At 37.7% G+C, this 24,758-nt stretch overlaps 1 protein-coding gene across 5 annotated transcripts in view; it reads left to right on the top strand.

Annotated features, from left to right (window-relative positions):
* Positions 1-24,758, top strand: part of ADGRB3 (adhesion G protein-coupled receptor B3) — a 596,417-nt gene that overhangs the window by 297,504 nt on the left and 274,155 nt on the right. For all 5 annotated transcript variants that reach the window (XM_060752829.2, XM_060752830.2, XM_060752828.2 and 2 more), the window contains 2 exons: positions 21,879-22,025; positions 23,427-23,502. In XM_060752829.2, coding sequence (XP_060608812.2) covers positions 21,879-22,025; positions 23,427-23,502 — 223 coding nt within the window. The remainder of the gene's footprint in view (positions 1-21,878; positions 22,026-23,426; positions 23,503-24,758) is intronic.

Genomic DNA, 24,758 nt, shown 5'->3' with positions numbered 1-24,758 from the left:
TATTTATCCTGTTTATCCTTTTTGGGCTCCCCTCCATTACATATTTTCTATTCCAATCTCATCCAGGGTTTTATCATTTTATCTTGTCCATTCGGCCTGTCCATTCTGTTTGATTTTATATTGTGTTAATTTGCTTTATTTATTTCATTTTGCTACTGTACGTATTTTATTTTAACGTAATTTTTGTTGTCTGCAGTCTGTATTTTAATTTGCTGTATTGTACCTTTGGGCTTGACCTCATGTTAGCCGCCCTGAGTCCCCTTTGGGGAGATGGTGGTGGGCTATAAATAAAGATGATGATGATGATGATTATTATTATTATTTAGTTGGTACTCTTCCATCTATATTAGCATCAAGGAGATGTACATGTATGCATGAGAAGATATTGGTTTGCAGTAGTGTTGAGGAAGGAGGAATTTTTGGTGACACAGCCTTGGCAGTTGTGCACATATGAAGATCTGCTGGCAGTTGTGCACATATGAAGATCTGCTGGATTGGGACTCAAATGCCCTTGAATGTTTGAGGTTAATAGAATCAGTGAGTTAGCAGATAATTTAAGGGACTAAACAAATGAAAATGACATTGCTTTTAAAGATACTGCACCAAGCAACAAGTCCAATCATATTATAAAATGCTTCACTGATGCTGAAAGAACTGCAGACTGCTGCTCTTGTACCTACCATCCTGTAAGAGGAAAATTGGCACTATTCATAATTTCCAGAAGGTCAGCAAAATAATTTCTGAGCCAAAGACAGTTCTGAAAGTACTAATTAAGAAGACAATGGAAGTTGCTTCTCTGGACATTATAAACAAAGAGTGAAGAGAGCTGTGATGACCCTTGTTTGAACAGCTATAGCTAAAGTACTGACAGATTTGAAATGCATATTTGAAATGCAAATGCTTGCAGGAAAAATGTATGAGCTCTCAGACTATCATAAACCTTAGCAACAAAGTTATTGCCGAGGCAGTTTTTTATACCTACCAAAGTTTTGTGTTGTTTGTTTTTAATAAGAGACAGATGTCATAGAAGTTGAGAATGCTTTCCTATCATATAAAGACTGAAAGAAAAGAAAAGCCTGCTACAAAGTGTTTACCAACACTTTGTGAATGAAATCATGCAGATTATCTCTGATTTGAATGCCAGAGCTTCACACTTGCTATTCCAGTATGGAGATAGATAGACAGACAGACATATGCTGTCTGTCTGTCTATCTATCTCCATACTGGAATAGCTTTAATGCTATTCCAGTATGGAGATAGTATGCTTTAATCAGTAGGGAATAGTTGTGTAGATGGGGAACATTGTTCATTTAAATTTAACCTCTTTTGTTCCACTGACCCCTTTGCCAGTCAGATGAAGGCATGGAACTCTTTTCAGAATGTCGTGGCAGATAGTTTTATGACACTCAACATTGGCATGTCTTTAAATTAAATTATAGTTTGTACACAGCAGGACTGTGATCACTTGAGATCTAGCATCAGGTCTAGGAGCTACCATAATTTCAAAGTATGGATGAGATATGCAGCAACTGTTATGTGATACGAAATGAATATTATTGTAATTTAGTACATTCATTCATAAGTGAAGGAAATGTTAGATTTCCGTTAGAGGTCAGAGAAAAGAAAGATAATAAGTTGCTCACATACCTATTGAAATCTTTCCACAAACCACCAAAGGATCCATGGACCCCTGATTAAGAACCTCTGATTTCAACGTATAAATTAGGAAAATGTGGTACAATTGTTTGCGTGTTCAGTGTGGATACAAAACAAAGCCTTGCAATCTGATAAGAAATGGGCAAAAGTGGGGGGGGGGAACACATGTGAGATACAGAAAACTCAATGAACTCAAAACAGAGATTTTTCACATGACTTTCTTTATACTCCACTTGCATCTTGGTAAACACACATCATCATCATTATCATCATCTCCTACTCTTCTACCAAGAGTATGCAGAGTTGCCAAGATTGGGCTACCATGGATATATATTTTTTAGCAGAAGTACATGATATTGATGATGATGATGATGATGATGATGATGATGATGATGATGATGTAGCACTGAATAGGATCATACTGTGAAATATGGAATTCCCCTGGGACCTCATTTGGACTGAATGTTTCATGCAGTTTGATGCTGTGATAGCTGGACAACTAACTCCCACAAAAGAGCACAGATTAAAGCCCTTAATGTGCATCAGTGCTCTGTGGTTTGTGTAATCACCATCTGGGCCTCAAACAGGTTCCAGGATTTCCAGTATCAATCATCTGCACAGTAAAATCACTTTCTCCAATACTTGTTTGAAACTGCATTAAATGGTCGGTGTAGATGTCCCCTCAGTGATTGGTCAGGGCTGTCAGAAGTTGGCAGTCAAATGGTGTGACCTCCTCTAGAGTTATTGTATAACAAGTATATAAGTATACAAGTATGTAACTTATATACTTGTATACTGATATGTAAGTGTATATAACTTATACATTTGCTGTTGTATATATGTGGTGTATATATGTGTATATATGTTTATGGTGGTGTCTGATATTACTGTTAATGGGGATTCTGGGCCCAAGATTTTAAGTCCTGAAACTGAGCAATCTGTGTCTCCAACTAGTCAAGGTCACATTCCAGAGGATGCAGTGTAGTCAATCTCTAGGGAAAGGAGTTCAGAGGCAAAAATTCCAGGTGTCAAGAGTAATGAGCTTCAAGATAATGGTAATGAGTTTGTTGATAAGAGGCCTACTTTTAGTAGATTTAGGGCTGATCAACAAAGAATACAAAGGTCACGGCGCTTATTAGAAAAGAGATCCATATCTAACTCTCATGTGAAAAGACATTATTTTTAGGTATATTAGAGAGGCCAGAAGTTTTGCCCAGCAGTCTGGTCAATGGTGATAATCGAGACAATAGCTCTTGTTAAGCCATGCCTGCTTAGAGACTTCTAGTTTCATGCCTTTGTTCATGTTCTCGTTTTCTAGTACTACAGATTGTTTCTGTATTTCTGTATTGGATTCTATGTTTCTTGGGTTTTCTTGTATTCCTGTTTTGGATGCCTGGCTGTCTTGGGACTCTTGATTATCCTGGAACCTTATGGATTATTTATACATTTGTACTTTGAAGTTTTTACTATTTTTGCTGCTTGTTTTTAACTTGGACTGGCGTGAGCTGGTTAAGTACAGAGATGTTTCCTGGCATGGGGTGCAACAATACTCATGAGGGGAATTCTGACCCCAGTTTTCTGGAGTCCAAGTAAAGAACCGAAACCATTAAACCATCCTGGCTCTTATCAGGAGTAACAAATAAAACAGAAATGGTTTCTGGCCTTGATAAATAGGGTAAGGTAGTTTTTATTTTACACTGTTTGTTCATGAGGTGTAGCATGAGGTGTAACATACTTTTCAACAGAATACTATTTGCATAAACCACCTCAAATGAATGTAGACAGATGCAAAATGTAATAGGGAGGAAAGAGACAGTAGTAATGTGCTGATGGAAAAGGTAAGCCGTACACTTTCTGAAATGTCTCCTTTCTGAAAGCAAATGGTGCTTGGTGTTAGGAGTGGTTTTATTTCAATCACTGTTATGCTGATGCAAAGATTCACCTACTGGGTAATTGCAAGGGCGTTCAATCATTATTGGGTTTTTATCCTATCCATCAATCTCAGATTAATAATTAATCATAAATTTTATTTTCAGCTTATGTGTTTGACACTTGTCTATAATTTTCCACTCTGATTAGAAAAAGGTTGGCTTCTTTATCCCCCCCCCCCATTTAACATTTATGTGCATGTTGGAACACAATAGTATTTTTTAAAAAGATACTTAGCTGTATCAACAGCTTGTTATGCCATGCATGCAAAACAACCCACTTGAGCCCTGTGATGACCATTGACACCTTTTGAGGCTGTTTTCATTACTATGTGTATTGAATCTGCCAATTTTTCATGCTGTTAACCAGAAGTGAAAGACTGAAATAACCCAGATTTAAATTGCAGCTGTATTACAGAGAAGGCTTATTATTAATTTCCATATTTCAAAATGAGAATAGAAGATTTTTAAAGATCTCATTTGTGCCAAATTATTACAAGATTAGAACTTGTGAAATCAATGAAACATTAAAAGATCTTTCTGTATAAAGATGGATGGATTCAGCACGGTCTAATCACATCATTAGTAAATCTAGCACACAAGGAATAGTAAGTGGAGAAACCAAAAAAAAAAGATTGCAAAAAGAGTCTCCACATACCACATAATGCACTCCAAACTGCATTATATGGCAGTGTAGATGGGGTAATAGTTGAAGAAATCTAGAAGCTTTTCATTACCAATGTTTCGTGTAACTACTGAACACAAGCCATTGTCTGATCTAGGGATGTAATTCCCTAGATGTAGATCTAGGGATGTAATTCCCTAATTTTGTTCTCAAAGCTATCAGGAAGTAATTTTAACCATTTTCTTTCTGTTGAAAGTCTTCAAAAATGACACAGTTTTCAAATATTGTTTTCAGTTGGGAACTAACTCTACACATACTTTTGTATACATTTTCTGTGCAGAATAGACTGTTTCTTGCTGCATTTGAAGAACTAGATGTGTGTCATTTTTGAAGGAAACAATTTCTAGACAAGTAATCACATTTTATGTACAGGAAAAGTAGTTTGTTGCCTGGAAAATACTGTTTTCTTTGTAAAAATGCCATATATAAATGTGGTACCAATAAGTTAAAACTGCAAAGATTCTTATCAGACCATGATTTTCTGAGTTGTGTTCCAATGTTTAGAGGGTCACAGGTAGCCACCCTTGAAACTGGGATCATGCATCATGGCTGCTGGAGTGTTGTTAATATTTTTGATGTGGCTGCTGCTGCTCTTACAATGGTTATGTGCAAAAAGCCAATTTAGAACAAGTTTGTTCTATCGCAACTACCCATAAAATGCAAAATAACTTCAGAGTATAAAACTCAAAACCTTTCTGCTTTGCAATATCTTATTCATTAAGTAGTATTTCTGTAATCAATATCTGCCAAAATACAGGTGACAAACTCTTTTTTTATTGCTTTGCTTTGATTGTAGTAGAAATATTTCATTCCCGGAATGTTATATAGACCACAAATTGTAATGAAACATATTCAACAAGTTTAAGATGGCCTCTTCATGTTTGTATTCTGTGAAGAATAACTGTGAAGAATAGTTCCGTTCACGGTAGGAAATGCAGCAGGTCTTGCAAAGGAAAATAATATGAATAGAGTTGGCGGATCTATCTCAGGATCTGGTCCTGAGCCTCAAGGCATAGACTTTCTTCTCTACTCCTCAGGGAAAGAGGGGGCATCTCAGACTGAGAACACAGCTTTGAAAGATATACATGTGTATATAGTATATTTCCACATTGGTGGTTTTTGTCTGAATTGCAAATTCCTATACACACATTCACATACAATTCTCAAGTGCATTTTAAGTAATGCTTTTCCTTCACTGTATTTTTTTCTGCCAATGTCCTGCCTTTTAGCATTTTAACAGGATTGTCTTGCATCCAGTAGATCCCAAAGATGCAAGTTACTAGACCCTTTTACACTTACATAAAAACCCAGGAGGAAGCGGGTTAAACTACCCCACTTTTTCCTGAGCTAGAGTCCCCATCCCCTCCCACTATCCTGGGCTTTCCCTTGGTGGGTGGCTAGATGCCATCCCAAGTCAAAGTTCGATCCAGGGTGGCATCCAGCCACCCTCCAACACCCTCCCCATTCTTCCCCCAAAACTTACCCGAAGGGGCCTGCAAGCAGCACAGACACCCCGCCACCCCAAAGAGTCCTGATACTTGGAAATCCTCTTCCTCAGCTCCAGATGCGCCATTTTCCCATGTCATGGGAGATTACAGAGGGGCCTGCATTACCTGCAGGCCCCTCTGGTAAGTTTGGAGTGCAAAATGGGTTTTTGGAGGGAAGGGGGTGGGTGCCCTCCTGCTCCTCCGGCTTTTGGGAGTCCAAAAAAGCAGGATGGCTGTGGGGACTGAACCCTGGGACTACAAAAGTACTCCCAGAAGTCAGTCCCCACAGGGCCCTCACCTCTAAAGACATATACTTTCATTTAAGGTCCGGATCTTTAGAGGTTAATTAATTTGGAGTAGGATGGGAAAACCCAGAACACTCTGCATTCATTTACTTTTACCTGAGGCATCATTTGGATGCCTCAGGTAAAAAGTGAGACAGGTTCCATATTTGGGCCTGTCACAAAGCATCCATTGTCCTATGCACGAATTGTATTTAACAGGTTGACACTGTCCTCTAGGTAAATGGTCATATAGCCTCCACATTTTCACAGATGAAAACTAGGACAGATGTAACCAAGCAATATCACAGTGTGCTCAAAATAGCAAAAGTTAGCAGAAGGTACATCCACACTGCAAAATGAATGCAGTTTGACCCCCACCACTTTAACTGCCATTGCTCAGTGCTGTGGAATCCTGGGAATTGCAGTTTTGCCATGTCTTTAGCCTTCTCTTCCAAAGAATGCTGGTGCCTCCCCAAACTGCAAATCCCCTATCCATAGCATTGAGTCATGACAATTAAAGTGCTGACATACTGCAGTCATTCTACAGTGTAGATAGATCCTAAGAGAGGCTGAATCCACTGGGAAGGATGAGAAATTGTCCCTTCTCTCCTGCTCCTCCCTTGCTGATTTAAAAATGCAAGCTATTTTTGTGCTTTGAACTCAGTTTGCAGCAATTGTAGGAAGCTGAAGGAGAAAGGTGGAGGAGACTGAAAAACCAGGCCATTTTCAAAGCAACTTAAAAAGTGATATGTCAGGGGATTAATTGGGACAGTCCCTGCCAAAAAGTGATGCTTGGGGGTGGGAGTGGAGGGGTGGGAGATTAGATAAATAATCATGAAAACAGGACTTGGTATTCACACACACAATGTATAGTACATATAATCACCTACCTTATTTGCTCCCTATTGCACCATTGTTTGTACTAAGGAGAAAAGGAGGTTTATGCATTCTTTGTGCCTTCTGTTTCTGAGCTTTAGGGAGATTATGCTTTGGGGATAATACACTGTTGATTTACAAAGAGCCATTGCTGAACTGTAAAGAGTTCGCCTTATGGAAAATATTAATGATGGACAAATTATCATAACAGTTATATCCATAAATGGCAGTGGGCAGATATTCTTGGAGTCTTAAATGAATTCAGTAAATGTGTAATGGTAACATCTGGAACATAAAATTATAACATGGTGTTCTGACCACTTTGAGATCGCTAAACCTCCCCCCACCCCCAACACCCTCCAGACAATTGTAATGGCTTTGATCTTTTAAGATAATCTCCTGTGGTTGTAGATAACAAAGCTTTTATTGTTTGTAATGATATTTACGGTGACTCTTGCAACATTCATGCTTGGTTAGCTTAGATTTCTAATTTTCTCTTTGATTTCTATTAAGGCCCAAGATTAAAAAAAATAATAGTGGGAGCTGGGCAGGACTGAGACAGAAAACAAAAACTAGACATGCAATACAGCTTTCCCAATCCTGCAAAACAAACAAACCTTCAAGTATAAAATCTATAAGTAATAATGTCTACTGGAATTTTCTTATTCATGAAAATACACACAATTGGCTAAATTGCTTAGGAAGTCTGCTGGGCAGACACTTATTGTTCCAGACATAGAGGAGTCAGAAACAGTAATAATTAAACTATTATTGCTAGACAGTTGTGGGCCACTGTAGCAGAAAAGCATCCTATATATTTAAGGAAAAATAAAGTGAAATCAGCTAGTGAGGATTCTACTTTCAGCCTCTCTAAATCACAAATTCTGTCTAATTTCCTAAGCTGTAAAGCTAACACAAGTGAATGTAGGGTTGTGAAAGAGACCTGGGAAAGCTACGGAAAGACTCTTAGCCATACACGTAAACAAATATTTTCCTCAATTCAATAATGATCTGTTAAATGTATTTCTAATAATTATATTTTATATGTATTACGTTATTTATTTTCAATCCTTTATCTAATTTTAATAAGTGCATAGCATATCTAAAAAATTAATTTACGCTGTTAGCAAATTAGTATTGAATAAGGCAAAATTTAATATAGTTAATTATCTTTGTTTCTTCCTTTTCAAACAGTACACAAAATGTGTATATTTCTGTTTAAAAATCCAAAAACAGTGAATAATAAAAAAAACATATCAGGTATCCAATGGTTCTTAGATGATGAGGGATAAATAAATAAAACAAAATTAAAACAAAAATAAAAAATGAGTAAAGAGAGAGCCAAAATGTCTTTATACAACAAATCCTGTTGTTGTCATAGAATAATACAGTTGGAAGAGGCCACATGGGCCATCTAGTCCAACCCCCTGCAAAACAGGAAAAGAACCACCAAAGCATTCACAACAGATGCCCATCCAGCCTCTGTTTAAAAACCTCCAAGGAAGGAACTTCCACCACACTCTGAGAAGAACAATCAAGAAGTTCTTCTTAATATATAGGTGGAATCTCCTCTCCTGTAATTTGAACCCATTGCTCTGAGTCCTGGGGTGCATCCAGACAGCCCTTTTAAAGCGGGAGTTCCAGCATTTAAAAGTGGGCCATCCAGATAACAACTCATCAAAAAACAAATTCATTCACTACAAATGAGGAAAAACCTGGTTTATCATGAAGTAATTTGTTAGTGGATTTATTCTTTGCCTTCTTGGAAGGTACAGGGCAAACCCACTATTTCTGCTGTCTGGACTGCTCTCTCTAAAGCCCTGGACTTTTGAGAGGGCAGTCCAGACAGTAATCCCATGTTTTTCTGGGCTAAATTAACCTGAAAAATGGTGAGGACACCAACCCCCAGTGCTAAGAGTTCCAGTTAATCTTGTTTATTTCCCATGCTTTGTGTGTTATTGTAGAGACATATAAGCCCACGGGATATTCCCCCAACTCACTATTTGAAATTACTATCTTCTCACTGCTCGGTACTTGTTCTGTTTGTCAAACTATCTCTTTAACCTTTGGGCTGTTTTTCTTGGCCTTAATAAAGTACTGTCCCCAAAAATATTGTCAACCTTCCCCACACAACTCATTTTAAAGTCCGCCTGATCAGGTTTGCAAGTCTCCCAGCAACAACACTCTTTCCAACTTCTGTGAGGTGCCAGGAGCCCATCTTCCTGGAAAAGTAGGCCATGGTCCAGGAAGCCAAATCATTTATTTATTTATTTATTTATTTATTTATTTATTTATTTTACAGCATTTATATACTACTTTTCATTCTTGATTACAGCCTGTGGGGAGCCAGTTGTTCATACTATTTTTCTCACCCTTCCTGGGCCATGTCGTACAACTGGGAAGAGAGATGAAAAGACCACCTGTATGTTATGATCTTTTAGTTTTCTCCCCAGAGCTTCAAAAACCTTTTTTTAAATGTTTTGTAGACTATGCATTGCAGCATCATTGGTTCCCACGTGAACCAACAGAAGAGGGGATGGTCAGTGGTCCATGGTGGATTTTTGCCCCAAGAAGACAGCATACTTCTAGAGACATCCTATCATGTTTGCAAATCGCCACTTCTGGTCCTTTCGAAACGGAGTCCCTTACTACCAGCACATGTCTTCTCTAGGGAGTGACAGGGTCTCTTTCCTGTGCTGAATCCAGTAAGATACCCTGCAAATCTCCTGAGAACTGGCCTTGTTACTCATTTTCAACCAAATTCTAATCCCTCCTGCATTCATCAAGAACAATCCACTCAGCTATGTCCAAGGACCCCTCATCCTCCCCAGAGTGTTCTTGTTCTGTATCATTTATTAATGGGGAAAGAGCTTTCACTTGATTCTGTAACTCCAGATTCTGTATTTGTGAACAGGCTTCCTCCTCTTCAGAGTTGCTAGTGTGAAATACATACACTGCTTTGAAATTAGGTACATCATTTTGAAACATTCTGTAATGGACCTAATTTCAAAGCAGTATATGTATTTCACACTGGCAACATGTTACAATTACACAAAAATTTACAAAAAGGTTTAATGAGTTATCAAGTTATTAAATTGTACTAACCATTCTGAGCCAGAAGCAAATCTCAAAAAGAACTCCACAGATAGAGAATATTTCCTTAGGCTTTGGAGGGTCAATTTTTAGGTTTATACTGGTCTTTTTATCAGTGGCATTGAATTGTTACCAACACTGTGAACTGCCCTTCAAGGTTGAGAACCCCTTCGATGTTGAAAAGGGTGGTATACAAATAATGCAAATAAATAAATAAATAATCGTATACAATCCCAGGTGCACTAACACCTCTGACTGCACTCCTATGAACACAGTAATATTTCCTTCTGGGTAAGCACGCATGGAATTACACTTTCAAAAAAAATCCCCATGCTGTGTACTGATGCATGTAAATAGCTGGCTTTATAAAGAACCACAGAATTAAAAGATTATTTCAAAAAGCTCATTGCTCTGTGCTAATGAGGAATGAAACATATTCTTAAGCCTCTTTCCTGTCTGCATAAAAGCCTGGATTTACAAAAACAAACATCTTAAAATTTCAATATTTTATTGACTTTTACATCCTCTTCCTCAAATTGTCAAAAAAGGGAATGGCGCTGCTAAAGATATCCCTCCCTCCCATTTCATCTCAGCATTTGGATAGATCATAAACTGCCTGCAAGCCTATGTAAATTCAAAACACATGTAATAAGGAATGTTTATGCTGGCACAGATCCACATCTTTATTCCAAAACATTTACAGTTTTGATATTTAAAAAATAAAATATGCATAGAAAGACACTATGTGTGATGAAACAATAATATGACACTCTCTTAACTGGAGCCAGACTAACAGGTTGCAGAATTGTAGAGCTGGAAAGAAGACAGAAGTAGAAAAATAAAATCTGAATGGTGGGTTGTTAGCTTTTGCCTTTCTATAAAATTCCTTGGAAGTCTTTTCTGCCCCAACATGGTCATTCATAAATTGGGAGATTACAAGTTGATCACAGGGGTTTATTGCAAGTTTGTGCAATGAAAGTGAACCTATCATGTGATCTTATAGTGTAGAACTTTCCAAATTGTGTGTTGTCACATATTAGTGTGTCAGCTACAGTAATAATAATAATAACACTTTATTTGTACCCCACTACCATCTCCCCAAGGGACTCAGTGCGGCTTACATGAGGCCGAGCCCGAATACAACAATACAAGCAATAACAACAGTACAAGCAAATTAAAATAAAACATAGACAATAAAATATACAACATTATCAATAAGACAACACACAATTAAAACAGTGGGAAGACCACATGTAAAATTAAAATTGGAAGTAATGCTGGGACATGGACAAGAAGGTGATAGTATGTAGGTGTGTTGTGCAAATGTAACAAGAATTCTGTGGGTCTATGACCTCATCTACGCTGCCATTTAATGCAGTTTCAGAATGCAGTTTAATTGCATTGAACTGCATTATATGGCTGTGTAGACACATATAATCCAGTACAATCCAGTTAAAGTGCATTTGAAACTGCATTGTTTGGCAGTATAGATCCAGTCAATGTGAAATAAACATTAAATCATTTATATTTAAAAATATAAAGGAAGGCTTTCAAAAGATATTTTATGTTTCCATACATTTCATTATTACTACTTATGTATGTCTCTATATTTCTTATAGAGGTTGGTTTGGCCTCCGCTTTGTTAGAAAACCTGAATTACGGTGTTGCAAAATGATGCATGTCTAAAAAGGTGTGTCATTGACATGAAATGTTAGTAAAGCTAGGGTATGTATCTACTCAGAAGTAACTCCTATGGCATGGCCACCTAACTGAATTTTGCACACAGACAAAAGTAACTTCACTCCACCACTTAACTTTTGCTAGGGAGCCCCTGGTGGCACCGTGGGTTAAACCCTTGTACCAGCAGGACCAAAGACTGACAGGTCGCAGGTTTAAAACCAGGGAGAGTGTGGATGAGTTCCCTCTGTCAGCTCCAGATCCCCATGCGGGGACATCAGAGAAGCCTCCCACAAGGATGGTAAAAACATCAAAACATTCAGGCATACCCTGGGCAACGTCCTTGCAGACAGCCAATTCTCTCACACCAGAAGTGACTTGCAGTTTCTCAAGTTCTCCCGACACAAAAACTGTTGCTATTAAAAGCAAATTTGTGCACACACAGCTATCGTTGAGTCTCCTGCAGGCTCAAAGTCTACAGATTCAGGGCTTCCAACACCATGTTTGCTTTCAGGCACTTGTTTTCTTGCTTGCAGTTTTGAGGTTGTGGAGTAGACTGCCTGGTCTGCCTTCGTGATCATAGGTGAATATGGAATCAGTGGGAAATCAACTGTGGAAGAGAAAAATATCAATCAAGTGAATAATTAAGTAGTCTCTTCCCTTATTCATCCACTTCAATGTCAGGTATCAGAGTAACTTTGGGATTTACAATAAGTAGTAAAAAGTTTCATACAGTGATTAGAAATGTCTAGTTTGTGTCTTAGATCTCTAAGCATCACTTAGCTGGCAAGTCAATTGAATTGTGAATCAGAGGAACAGATAGATAAATGCTCTCTTTTGCTCTCTTGCTCTCACTATATATACAGCTAAAAGTGGCAATTTGTTAAATATTGATTGGTGCAGTGAGGCAGTTTCCTCTTGGCAAAATATGTATGAATATATTTTGAAAATCATACAGAAAAGAAGTTCACAGATCATTTGGCCAACTCATCTTCACTCATGCATAATCAAATGATTATTTCCCTGACACTGTTTATGATGGCAAATTGGAGAGGGGTGCAACATAATGCTGTAGCTTAACTGTGTGTGTGAGAATGTTATCTGAACCTCAGGGGACTTTAAAGCAGAAAGTAGTTTTAAAGAAAGATGCCTCTGGTACAACATGGGTTTTGCATCACATGCATATCGTTTCAACATTTAAGAATACAACAGTTTAGCCTGCAAGTCAGTGAAACTTCCAGAATTCTGGAAGTCAAGAGGGATATGGAAGTCTGAGGGTGCTTCCAGAAAACTTAATAATCTGGACAAATAAGTGGGGCAAAAAATCTCGATACCTGACAGCAAATCCAAACACAGAGCTGTCAGTCCCTGTAAATGCTTCCCAGCCATCCTGACACATTCATTTGCGGTGGAGTTTAGAAATCTGCAAAATGGATGGATGACATCCAGCAAAAGTTTACTTTTTAAAAATTAATTGACTCTCCAAGATGCACTGGACCTCATAAGAGCTGATGTGGATATCTTAATGTGCACACAAGCAGATTTCTTGTGCTTATCTCTCCTCATTCTCCTGCTGCCTTTACTTTTTCCCTCCTGAACCCCATTTCCCTTTGTGGTCACTTGCCTCCCATGCTGGTACCTACTATATCAATTCAAGTTTGGTTTAATTTAATAAACACCAAAACATAGGAATGGTTGCAGAGAATTCTCATGGGAATGACTTTTTGATTGTGCTTCCACTTAGCCACCTGTGTGTCTGTAGCTTCATTTGTTTGCATCTCTCATCAGCTCTTTTAGGATTTTAATATGTGGACATGGACTGGAGCAGACCACGCCAGTGTTAGGAACAAAGTCAAGTGTTTTTCATGTGTATAGGAATATACAGTTGTGCAAATATGCACATTGTCCAGGCAAAATCAGATTTTAAGTGCAGCTTTTTAACCCATGGTTTTCAGCTGTTCACATGATCCAGCACGCATTTTCAGCAAATGTCACTTAGCCAACCCCCACCGCTCCCTTTTATCCCAGTTCCTTTCGCATTTTAGGGCTTGTGTAGGAGGGCCCTGAATCAAAGAAAGTAATTTTTCCAAGCTGTGTAATGAAATATGCTGCTTCTGCATAGAACTAGGTGCTAGACCTGGCCTATGAGGAGGTTTGAGGGGGTGGATGAAGTAGGTTGAGCGTTGGTACAGCCAGGGATATAAGGAAAAATTAACCAAACTAGACGTTTGCATTGATTCTGCCTTGTAAAACTGGTTCACCACTTTGGAGATTGCCTTTAAAGGTTGGATGAAACATGGAGCAGATTTAACAACTCTCTGCTGTGAAACCTATCAGCTGGCACCACTACCCATTCAGCCAGCAGGGTTTCACAACCATCTGTATTATGGTTTGGGGGGGTGGTCTTCTGTGGAGAGACAAGGAAGGCTGCCTCTATCCACCTAGCGGCATATTTCTCTATCTTATTCTGGCCAATATCCTTATCAGAATGCTGCTGAGAAAATGCCCCTTAAAGGGCCTCATCTATACATGTAGCAGAATAAGGAGTTTGCTAGGCTAATCAAACAGGAATCCTATTGTTTTGTTAAAATAGACTCTCTGATGTCTTTCCAGAATCTGAACCCTTTTTGCTAGCACAAACTGGCCCATAAAGGAGTGGATTAGGTTTGACATTTCTTTTTTGTTGTAAATTTAATTGCATCAAGTTGGTTTAATTTCCTAGTGTGGAATAGCCTTGAAAATTAACATTCTCTTCTTAATCTGGAATGGTACAGTCCACTAGCACTTTGTTTTGTATGCAGACCAAGTTCACATGCAGCAGAATGAGGTGATAGAATCCTGAGGTGGTAAAATGGATGTTTTTACCAGATTGAAGGGGTGGGAGATTTTGGGTTTTTTTTTGTTTTTTGTTTTTGTTTTTGCATGTACTAAGCTTTCCATAAATAGAAACAGGAGCACATTGGGAGGGCAGAGCAATCCTGTTGCTAACAGCATGAGAACATGTTCATAGCTTTGAAGTTTCATAGAATCTAGTGGAAATGCATTGCAATGAACTACATCTATTTGTCTCCTTTAAAAAAACACATAAGGATTTTTGGTACACATAAATATCTGAAGCAAAGGGAAAATAAAAACACAAATGGATTCATGTCTAAATACCCTAAAGGCACCAGATCCTGTCTTATTGTGGAGGCTAAGCAGGATCAGCTTTAAGTAGTATGTGGATGGAAGACTGCTAACTAATGCCTTGATGCTACAGTATATATTTCACAGGAAAGAACTTGCAAAACATTTAAACGTATTCCTTGCCTAGCAAAGCCCTATGACATTCCTAGGGTTGCCATCAGTCATCGGATGACTTAAAGCAGGCATGGGCAAACTTCGCCCCTCCAGGTGTTTTGGACTCCAACTCCCACAATTCCTAACAGCCTACCGGCTGTTAGGAATTGTTGGAGTCCGAAACACTTGGAGGGGCAAAGTTTGCCCATGCCTGACTTAAAGGCATGTAAACATAAATACACATTAAGCTAATTGAAAACTCATAGGATTGCAATATGACAAAATTTAACACCCCACGTAATTTTGTGTAGTATCGTATATTAAGACAGATTAGTGGCATATGCAGCACAGTATAATCTTAACTATATTAACACATAAGTATTTAATGAATTTCACATTCTGATGAGGAATACATTAAGGTTGTATTCTTCAGCATGTGGAATTGTAATGCAAGTTGGGTTCATGCAATTAAAAGTTCAATTTAAAGTGGCCATCATGAGTCCAATGTTTGTGTAAAGAGGACCTCAGAGGGCACAGCACCATAATACTCTCACTAGTAGGAAATCTGATGTAATTAAAATTAAATTTGTGTTTTACAAATGAAGCTGTATCTTCGGAGCCGTATGACAGGTTTAATTTTGTTCTTTGTGTCCTCCTTCTCCAACCAACAAATATGCTGGAAGTGCAAATATGAATGGTGGTGGAAGAATTCTGTGTTCACACAAAAGAACTATCCCGGGCCCCTCCCCCTCAAGCAAAGAATTTGCAAAGGCAGTATCAAAAGTTTAATTAATTTCTTCTCCTCAGTTTAATAGGTTATGTGCCCACAAGATTGCAGGATACAAAATGTTCATTATGTAGCTGTGTTTTAAATGTATGTCTTAATAAATAAGAACAGTATATAAATAATGTTTATGCAATTAATAGGATCCACAGCATTATTTAGGTGAGACAGGCCTTATATGACCTATCACCAAATCCCTGTCAAAACAGAAAAATCCTTACTTGACTGTGAAAAGAAAGTAGGGGTGGTACAGATCTAATTTCTCTGAGAAGTGAGTTCCAGAGCATTGGGATAGCCACTGAGAAGGTCCTCTCCCAGGTTCCCACCAGATGTGCCTGTCAGGGTATACTTGAACTGAGCAATAGGACACCACTCTCAACACTTTGGGAACATCTTCCACCCCCCGTTGAGCCTATAATTTGGATTGTTTGATCTGCTCTCATTGTTGTGCTTCTTTAACAGTTTCCAGGTGAGTCACTATGTTAGGCTCTTGCAGCAAAACAACAAATAATGCCTTAAAACATAATTTATTTATTGCAGCATAAACTTTTTTTGAAGTTGAGTTCATTTGTTCAGATGCATAAACTGATATGCTTTGTGGACAAGTATAATCTACCATTTTACAGAATCAACAGAATTGTCACAGACATCTTCTTTCTTCAACTTTACATGACGTTTGACCCTACTGCTTTTTACTGCCCTCCTCACTATTACATGTCAAATGAGACATATCTGATATCACACACTTCATCTGTGAAAACCCATGCCTTAATACATTATTAGCCTTTAAGGTTCTGCAAGACATTTTACCATTTTTAATTTTTAATTTCTAAGAAACATCTAGATATTTTCTAGAAAGGCTTTTTGGTCTCACCATCTTCACAGGTCCATCTGACAGGAACACAAGAGAAGGTCACAGAGATTTCTCCTAGGCTTTGGAACTCCCTTTCTGGAGTAGTTAGACTGGAGCTCTTCTTGCTATTCTTCCATAAGCAGTTGGAGGCTTCCCCCCCCCCCCCTTTTTTTTTTACCAGACCTTTGTGGGTGAAAGTGTCTTTTGTGTGCTATTATTTATATTTGAAATTCTTTCTTTTTACAAAATTGTTATGCTTTGAACAATTTATTGAATTAAATAGCTCTAATTCTTTAGCTTCATCTGTTTTGAATTCCAACAGCCATTTGAGTCCTGACTGGGGAAAAGGTGGGATAGTCATCATTGACAACAGCATAATAACAAACAACACTTGAAATATTTGCTATCTGAATCACATATGTTGTAGGTCAGGTGGACTGAGCTCTGTTCCAATAAATATAATATCTCCCAGTTTTTCCTTTTGTTCCTAGTCACAAGTGAAAACAGATTTCAAGAAACCAAATCTGGATGAGAGAAAAAGAGAAGGGGAGAGGTTAAGAGGTGATATGACAGTCAAGTTTAAATATTTGAAAGGATTGATGATGAAGATAGCTTGTTTTCTGCTACTCTAGACACTAGGGCACAGAGCAATTCTGCTTAAACATTAGGCAAAACTGCCTAATGGTGAGAGCTGCTGGATAATGGAATATGCTGCTTTGGAGTGTGGTAGAGTTCCTTTACTTGGAGGCTGGGAGTGTTTTGATTATTATGTGTTCCTGCATGTCCCTTGGACTGGATGTCCCTTGTGAGTGGATGTCCCTTGTGGTCTTTCCAACTCTATGATTCAATGATTCTAGGTCACACCAAACTTTAGTTCTTCTATTTCAAACCCCCAATTTATTCTAAAAGCTTTTAGCAGAACTGAAATAATGAAAGTTTTAATTACGAATATCACCCTCAACTATTTTTTGTTTTTCACTTGGACAAAAATTCCAAGCATGGCTGTTTAGTATGCGCCTTCAATATCAAGTGATTGGTCTGCTCTGTATGTGCAAAACAAACTCATTACACCTGTTCCAGCATTAATAATGGAAACAAGGTAATACAAATCCTAGGACTAATTTGTGCTGGACTTCTCCTAAAGAATGGATCTCACTCTGTTATCTTTTTTTTAGAGATAGTGTGTTTGCCAGTGCAGAAATGATTTATAAAATAAGAAATATTGTTATTTCAGCTAATATAGTAAAACATCAGTGTATGTGAATATTGTTTTGCTTTGCAATATGGGTAGTATAATAAGTGATCAAATACCCATTTTCTATCAGCCTGAATCTACAAAAGGTGTAGTGTTTCTCACTGAAAGGAAATTAAATTAATTTTACTTTTTATGCTCAGGGCAGATTACATTTGTTTTCCCCTCCACAAATGAATAAAACAAGGAGACAAAGTACACACATGCAGGATATTATGAGTTTGCATAAATTTTAAATTCAGTTTATAGAACTATTCTTCAAAAGCTATATAGATATTTCATTCCATTATTACATTACCCCCTCCCCATGTATTTCTTCAACCTGTGTGTAGTGATTTGCATGCTCTTAATTTCAGTGTGAATGAGGGGCACTAGCTGAGTGGATGAACTGGGGCAGATTATAGGTATTATAATATCCCCATGTTACAATAGCTGCATTGGTTCCAATTTGTTTTAGGGCACAATTCAAGGCATTATAGAGCTCTACATGGCTCAGGTCAAGTCTCTCTGGCAGACTGTATCTCCCTATATGCACTAATATGAGCCCTGATGTCATCAAGAGGGACTCTTCTCTCACAGTTGATGAGCACATGAGAGTTGCTGAGTCCAGGGCCAACTGCGAAGAAGGTCCTCTCTCATGTACTCCACGACTGTGTTTGTGATGGTATCTTGAGTCTTAATTTTGGGAGAAAGGTAAGATACAAATAAATATCATCATCATCTGACCAACAAGTATTTCAGGAGATGATGGTCTTTCATCACCTACCTATGTAGAGCAGATTTTTACGTACTTGTATATGAAAAAAAATGTGTTCCTTCTCCTTTTTATTTATTTTCATCTCTTTCATTACTGTCTATTGCTTTCAGAAGTAAAACAATATTTTCACAGATCTGTATCTCCAGAAATTTCTTGAAAAAAAATACCTCCAAAACATCAAGGGCACTAGATCTTTTCTGCCTTTGCCCCATTGAGGCGAAGTAGGCCAGCACTGAGGATGCCACTTCTTCAGACAGGGACAATTTGGTAACTGTAGATTGCATGGCAGATTCCCACAGCATCTTTACTCAGATATGCTGAGTAAGGCCAGGTCTAAAGTAGTCCAGCTTTAGACCTGGGCTTGCCTGCCAATCCTAACAGGTATAGCCAGTGTCTGGAAGAAGTTTATGTTCAACCTTGTGGAAGCGATGCTGTAATACATAATTTAGAACTAGGTTCCAGTTGTCAAGCAATATATTTTGTAGAGCTAATATTGCCTTAATTTTTCCTGTCTCGTGAACTGAATGATAGTTTCCTTTGAAATGCAATCCATCTATGAGAAGCCAAATTATTTTCTACTAACACTGCTGCTCTGACTGCTTTTAGAGATGTCCCCATTGACTTTCTCTTTTACCCCTCTCTGGGGCACTTGCAGCAAATTGGATATGCACATTTATTGTCTATAGAGGCAATGTGCATATGGCATGAACCCTATTACCCTTATTGTAAAATGATTAGAAAAAGCAGTGTGCAAAGAACAATTATCACCCTGGCTCACATTAGAAACAGAGCTCTGAACAGATTGTTTATCATCTCTGAGAATGTGAATAACGGCACGCAGGCTTAGAAGTCGCCTGAATCATACTTGAAACTGGCAGTGTTGCCATGGAATCACACTCGGATTACTAAAGCCACAATAAAAGTGATTTCTGGATAACTGCATTATAAATAGGGGGAAATGAGTAAACAAAATTTCAGTGTAGTTCTGTCAGCATGGGGCTGCTATTATTATTTCTGCTGTTCTCCACCCCTGCAGCAATGGCAACAGAGAAGTGTTTATGCATTTGCATTAAAAATAATACATTTGCTTTTGAAGCTGTGATATGCTGGGTGTATATTACAATATTCTACATAGAATTAAAACTCACTTAAATGGCTTATTGGATTTTGTAAATTAACATCACAATCCAGCGAATTCAATACCACTTACTGATGAGTAAGTTCATTTAGTACCATGGGCTATCCCAAACCCATTTGCTAAAATGTCAAGGGGGAAGTAGAGTTGCAAGGGAGTAAGACCCATTTCACTGTCGTGTTTTGCATCAAATGCAGTATTAAAGAAAGTTTGGTATAAGACAATGTTTGTTTGCTTCTGTATTTGAAAATGACTCAGATTACAAAACATGATATGTTTGGAAATAAAAAAATCCAAATCACAAGCAACAGTTTCAAATGGTTTGTGAATCTCTGCTTTCATTAAGTATGGTTTCTTATGGTCCCATTTATACTACCTTATAGTGGTTTGGAACTTCGTTATATCATCAGCCTAAACACACACACACAATAATAATAATAATAATAATAATAATAACAACAACAACAACAACAACAACAACAACAACAACAACTTTATTCTTGCACCCTACCTCCATCTCCCCAAAGGGACTCGAGGCAGCTTACATATGGCACAAAGTGCCTAAAACAGAACAAAAAGTAAACACACAGTACAATACAATGAAGTAAAACATATAGCATATAAAACAGCAATTTAAAACTCAGAGCAACACCCAATAATCTATGGTGACAATTATTGTAAGACATGGCCTGACTGTAAACAAGACAAGGGAATGGGAAAGTGCAAATTGTAGCTAAGGCACAAAGGCATGGGATGAAAATGCAGTGCTGGGTCATTAATTGCGGACCACTGGGGCTAGATGTTCTTGAAAGCTTGTTTAAACATCTAGGTCTTCAGATCCCTACAGAAGGAGGGCACTGTGGAGGCATTCAGTTTAACTGCATTGTATATATCCATGCTGACCATATAATACAGTTTCAAACTGCATTTTGCGGCAGTGTAGGTGGGGCCAGAGTCTCCCCTTGTTTTCTTGCCATGGACTAGTTCATTTCATTGTTCCACATCCACTGTCTGGGCAGTTAACTAGTTTCAAATTAGCCTCATGAAATGGGAGTGGAATTAAAGGAAACAGAGACACAATCACCCATATTTAACAATGATGAAGACGAGTTAAAGGAATACCTTGGTTCTTTGGATTATTTACAATTAATAGTGGTTTTCAGGTGGTATGAAACTTGATGTCACTTCAGGGGAATTTTAAGCCAGTTTTCTTTTTGTTAAAAAACAAAGCTAAGGATTCAAGACCCCCAGATAGCATCAATATATTTGGCAATTTTGATTGTTCCTCCTCTTTGCTTTTGTTTTGTTTTTAACTCTTTCATTCTTTCCATCCTGATCGTGGACAATTCTTTCAAATTTGGGAAAGCTGAATCCTGTCTTGTCATAGTGAAGGTAAATGAAATAAGGTTTCCATGACACTTCGCTTGCTAAATGTGCTGAGCGAGAGAGTAATAAGATGGTAATAATTACATTTCACAGTGAGGAGTAATGGAAAATGTCTTCTGAGATACTGGTTTCTATATTTGCTTTGTCCAGAAACAGACTAGAGGCTGCTAATATGTCAATCTACTTAATGGGCCTTGTTTTCAAATCTTATTATGCTGGTTCAAGGGGTAGCAGCATTGTTATTACTTCATTAGCTTGGTTCTAGAAGTTATATTTCCCCAAGCAATTTGCAATATCCTCTTCCTAGTTCTGTCATTTTCAATCAGTTCAGAATATGCTCTAAAGACACAGCTCCACTATGTCCTTCCATATGAATTTCAGGTCATGAGCCAACCAAATGAATAATTCTGATTAAGATATTGAATGTGACTGACAAGTGAGAGAATTAAGACCATAATATTCATCCACAGTCTTATTTATTAACTGTTTATAAGCCCATCATCTTCTTAGCTCATATATCTATAAGTCTGCAATATCAAGAGAAAATTCCATTGAACTCAGTGAGGCTTCCTTCTGACTTTCTTTTCTGTGGATCTGAAAGATGCTCCTATAAACTTTATGATAAGTCCTTTTTCTTATAGTCATATTTACTTTTCTAGGTATGAAGTTCTTGTGACATTACTGCGAAAGTCTAACCCAGAGTTGTGTTTGACTCTTGTTTTTATATGTTTGTTTTTTCTCAATAGTGGCTAGCATTCAGAAGCTTCCTGCAGCATCTGTTCTAACTGACATCAATTTTCCAATGAAAGGAAGGAAAGGAATGGTTGAATGGGCACGGAACTCAGAAGACAGGGTTGTCATTCCAAAAAATATCTTCACCCCTATGTCAACAGGTAAAGTATACAAAAATCATCCCATCTATATGTTGAAGTAAAAAGTGAAGAGTATGGAATATCTGAACTTCTCAGACTGTGTGCTTATTGTCAATATATTAAATAATCATTACAGATCAATCTTAAATTTTTTTTTCTTTGTACACAAACTCCTTGTATCTAGCAAGCATAGTTGTGGTTGAGGCAACAGCCTTGGAAAGGATCCCCCAAAGCTAAAATAGTTATGAATGGCTGGAGCAGGCCCATCCTTCACATTTCCCCATCATACAGTTTTTACACCTGCAGACCTGGGGGTCTTTGAAGACCTCCCTTTGGTATCTGGACGCTACTTGCATTAGAGCCAAAAAGAAATTATGGATCACAGGTACAGTGGTGACAGTAAAGAGGTAGCCTCAGAGATAAGCCCCAAATCTCTGCGGATTCTTCATCAATATAACCAGTTAATGCTTTGGTGATTGCCAAAAGGATTAGTTGTGTTCTGCTCCAGAGTGTTTACAGTGTTACACCCAGTTTCTTAGCTCCCATACTCCTGAGTAGTTCTCTAGTGAATCCTGGGAATTTGCAATTAGGTAGTGCAACTTGCAAATATTTCCCTGGGGTTGTGTGGCCATCATCATGCAGTAGTCCCTCCTTATAAAGTACAGCCAGATTTTTTGTTCTTTTTGTACCTATGCTTGAGAGCCAGTTAGAAGGAGAGGAGGACTCTTATAGCTCTTATGGTTATCCATTCTCCACACATAAATGGATCATGGATTTATGCTTTTTAGCTGCCTGTAGCTAAACTTGTAAATTGGGAATGCAACAAACATTACTTGTGGTCATGTACTCTAGCCAGGATTGGCTTTTGTTCCTTGTTGACTTCTGTTAAACCTCTATTTTCATTATGTATTGAACACTCTGTTTATTATCTTAGTGTGAAAAATGTCCCAAGGCCAAATACATTGGTTTCTGCTTTTTGAACTTGATGGGTGTAGTATCAAACAACTGCAATGAGAGTCTGCCCTTTTTAGTATTATGAAGAGGAGGGTGTCCTCTAAGAATAACTCCCATGGATCTTTCATAATCAAGGCAGAATATATCATAAAATGCTGGCACAGTTTAGTCACAAATGATGAATCTCATACAGGAGCAATTTTACTGAATGCCTTAAATCATGCGAGATGCCCCAATTATATGGATCTTCTTTTCCCTCCTTATAATATATCACATTACATTTCATGACAGAATGTGGTGAAATATATTTCATGTTATAATGATGATTTCCTTAAAGATGAAACTTCTTTCACAATGATAAATATTATTCCTTGCACCTGTATGCTGACTAAGTTGCAAAGACTCAGAAAGGCAAAGGAATTAATGTATTATTGTCTTCCCTGTCTCCCCTTTCCCTTTCCCTTTCAGAACTAGATGAATCCACTGTATTTGTTCTTGGAGCAGTGCTATACAAAAATTTAGAGCTCATTTTACCCACTTTAAGGTGAGTTACAACAAGTAGACACAGCAATTTGATCAGCAAAATGTGATCCTTGCAGTTGCAGACCTTGGAAAAGTTACATTTTGGACTCCAATTGACCATGATGACTAGGAGCGCAGAAAGTTGTGCACTAGAAAAATATCAAGAATTTCTAAAGTTTTCTCCTTTCTGACCATGATGTTGAAATTATTTTTGGGATATTTCCAGTGCTTTTGCACTTTATCTGCAGGACTACTAATAATATTTTATGCTGTAACAGTCTTTGCTATTTCTGATGATCGACATGAGCTTTTCTGTCTTTGTTCTATGAAGAGGTAAAATGTTTATAGAAGATGAAAACATTTTGATGAGTACCTTTGTCATCACCCATTCTTGTGAAAGATGAGAGCATTTTGTGAATATTATTTATATCCATGCTCATGAGATGAGCAGACCCTGGCTTCTATTACCCTTAATTTTAATGGACAATTCATGCATCTCAGACCCAGACTTCCATTATGCTTATGATGGCACCTATATAAATTGTACAGTTTCCATCCGGCCTGCTTTATTTCAGCACAATGAACAGCTTAGTTGTAGTATTACCCTTGAGAATATCTAAACTAGTGAGTAGTTTTAAAATTATAATTGGGCTATATAATGCTTCAATTTGAATGATGACTAATTATCATGTATAGTAAAAGGAAATGTCGAAGAGCTTTTGCCGGATAAAATACATTCATGCACCCTTAACTTAGTTGATCTATTGATAGAAGGGCTACTTCATGCATCTCAGCACAACTGATCTACTTGAAATGAAGTCTGCTTAATATCCTACATATATGGAGGAGATTTCTTTTCTCCCTGTGCCAACACTCTTTTCTACTGTTTTGTTGTGTTGCTATGCTTATCAAGTCATGGCAAGATCTAGTCAGTGCTGTGAAACCAAAAGGAAACATTGGTTTGGAAGGCCTATGGCTGTGATGTCAGGGGTTCCCTCCAAGGAATGTAATATGACACACTTAAAAACAGAAACGCCAGTTAAAATGTGCAATCAGTTAAAAGAGAATAACATCCATTCAAAAAGCTTAAATACATGTTAAATGTAGAATTTTAAAACTTGCAATTTAAAAAAAATGCATCTAGATAGGCCTGCTGAAAGAGATTGGTTTTTAATGCTGTTTTAAACTCAGACAGTTCAACCTCTTCCAGAAGGCCATTCCACATTTTGAAGATGATTGATAAAAAAATAATTTCCTTAACAGTTAACAGACTGGTCC

Source organism: Anolis sagrei, chromosome 1 (assembly GCF_037176765.1).
Source record: "Anolis sagrei isolate rAnoSag1 chromosome 1, rAnoSag1.mat, whole genome shotgun sequence".
NCBI lineage: Eukaryota > Metazoa > Chordata > Lepidosauria > Squamata > Dactyloidae > Anolis > Anolis sagrei.
Note: the sequence above shows the minus strand (reverse complement) of the source record. Positions and strands in the feature narration are given on the sequence as shown.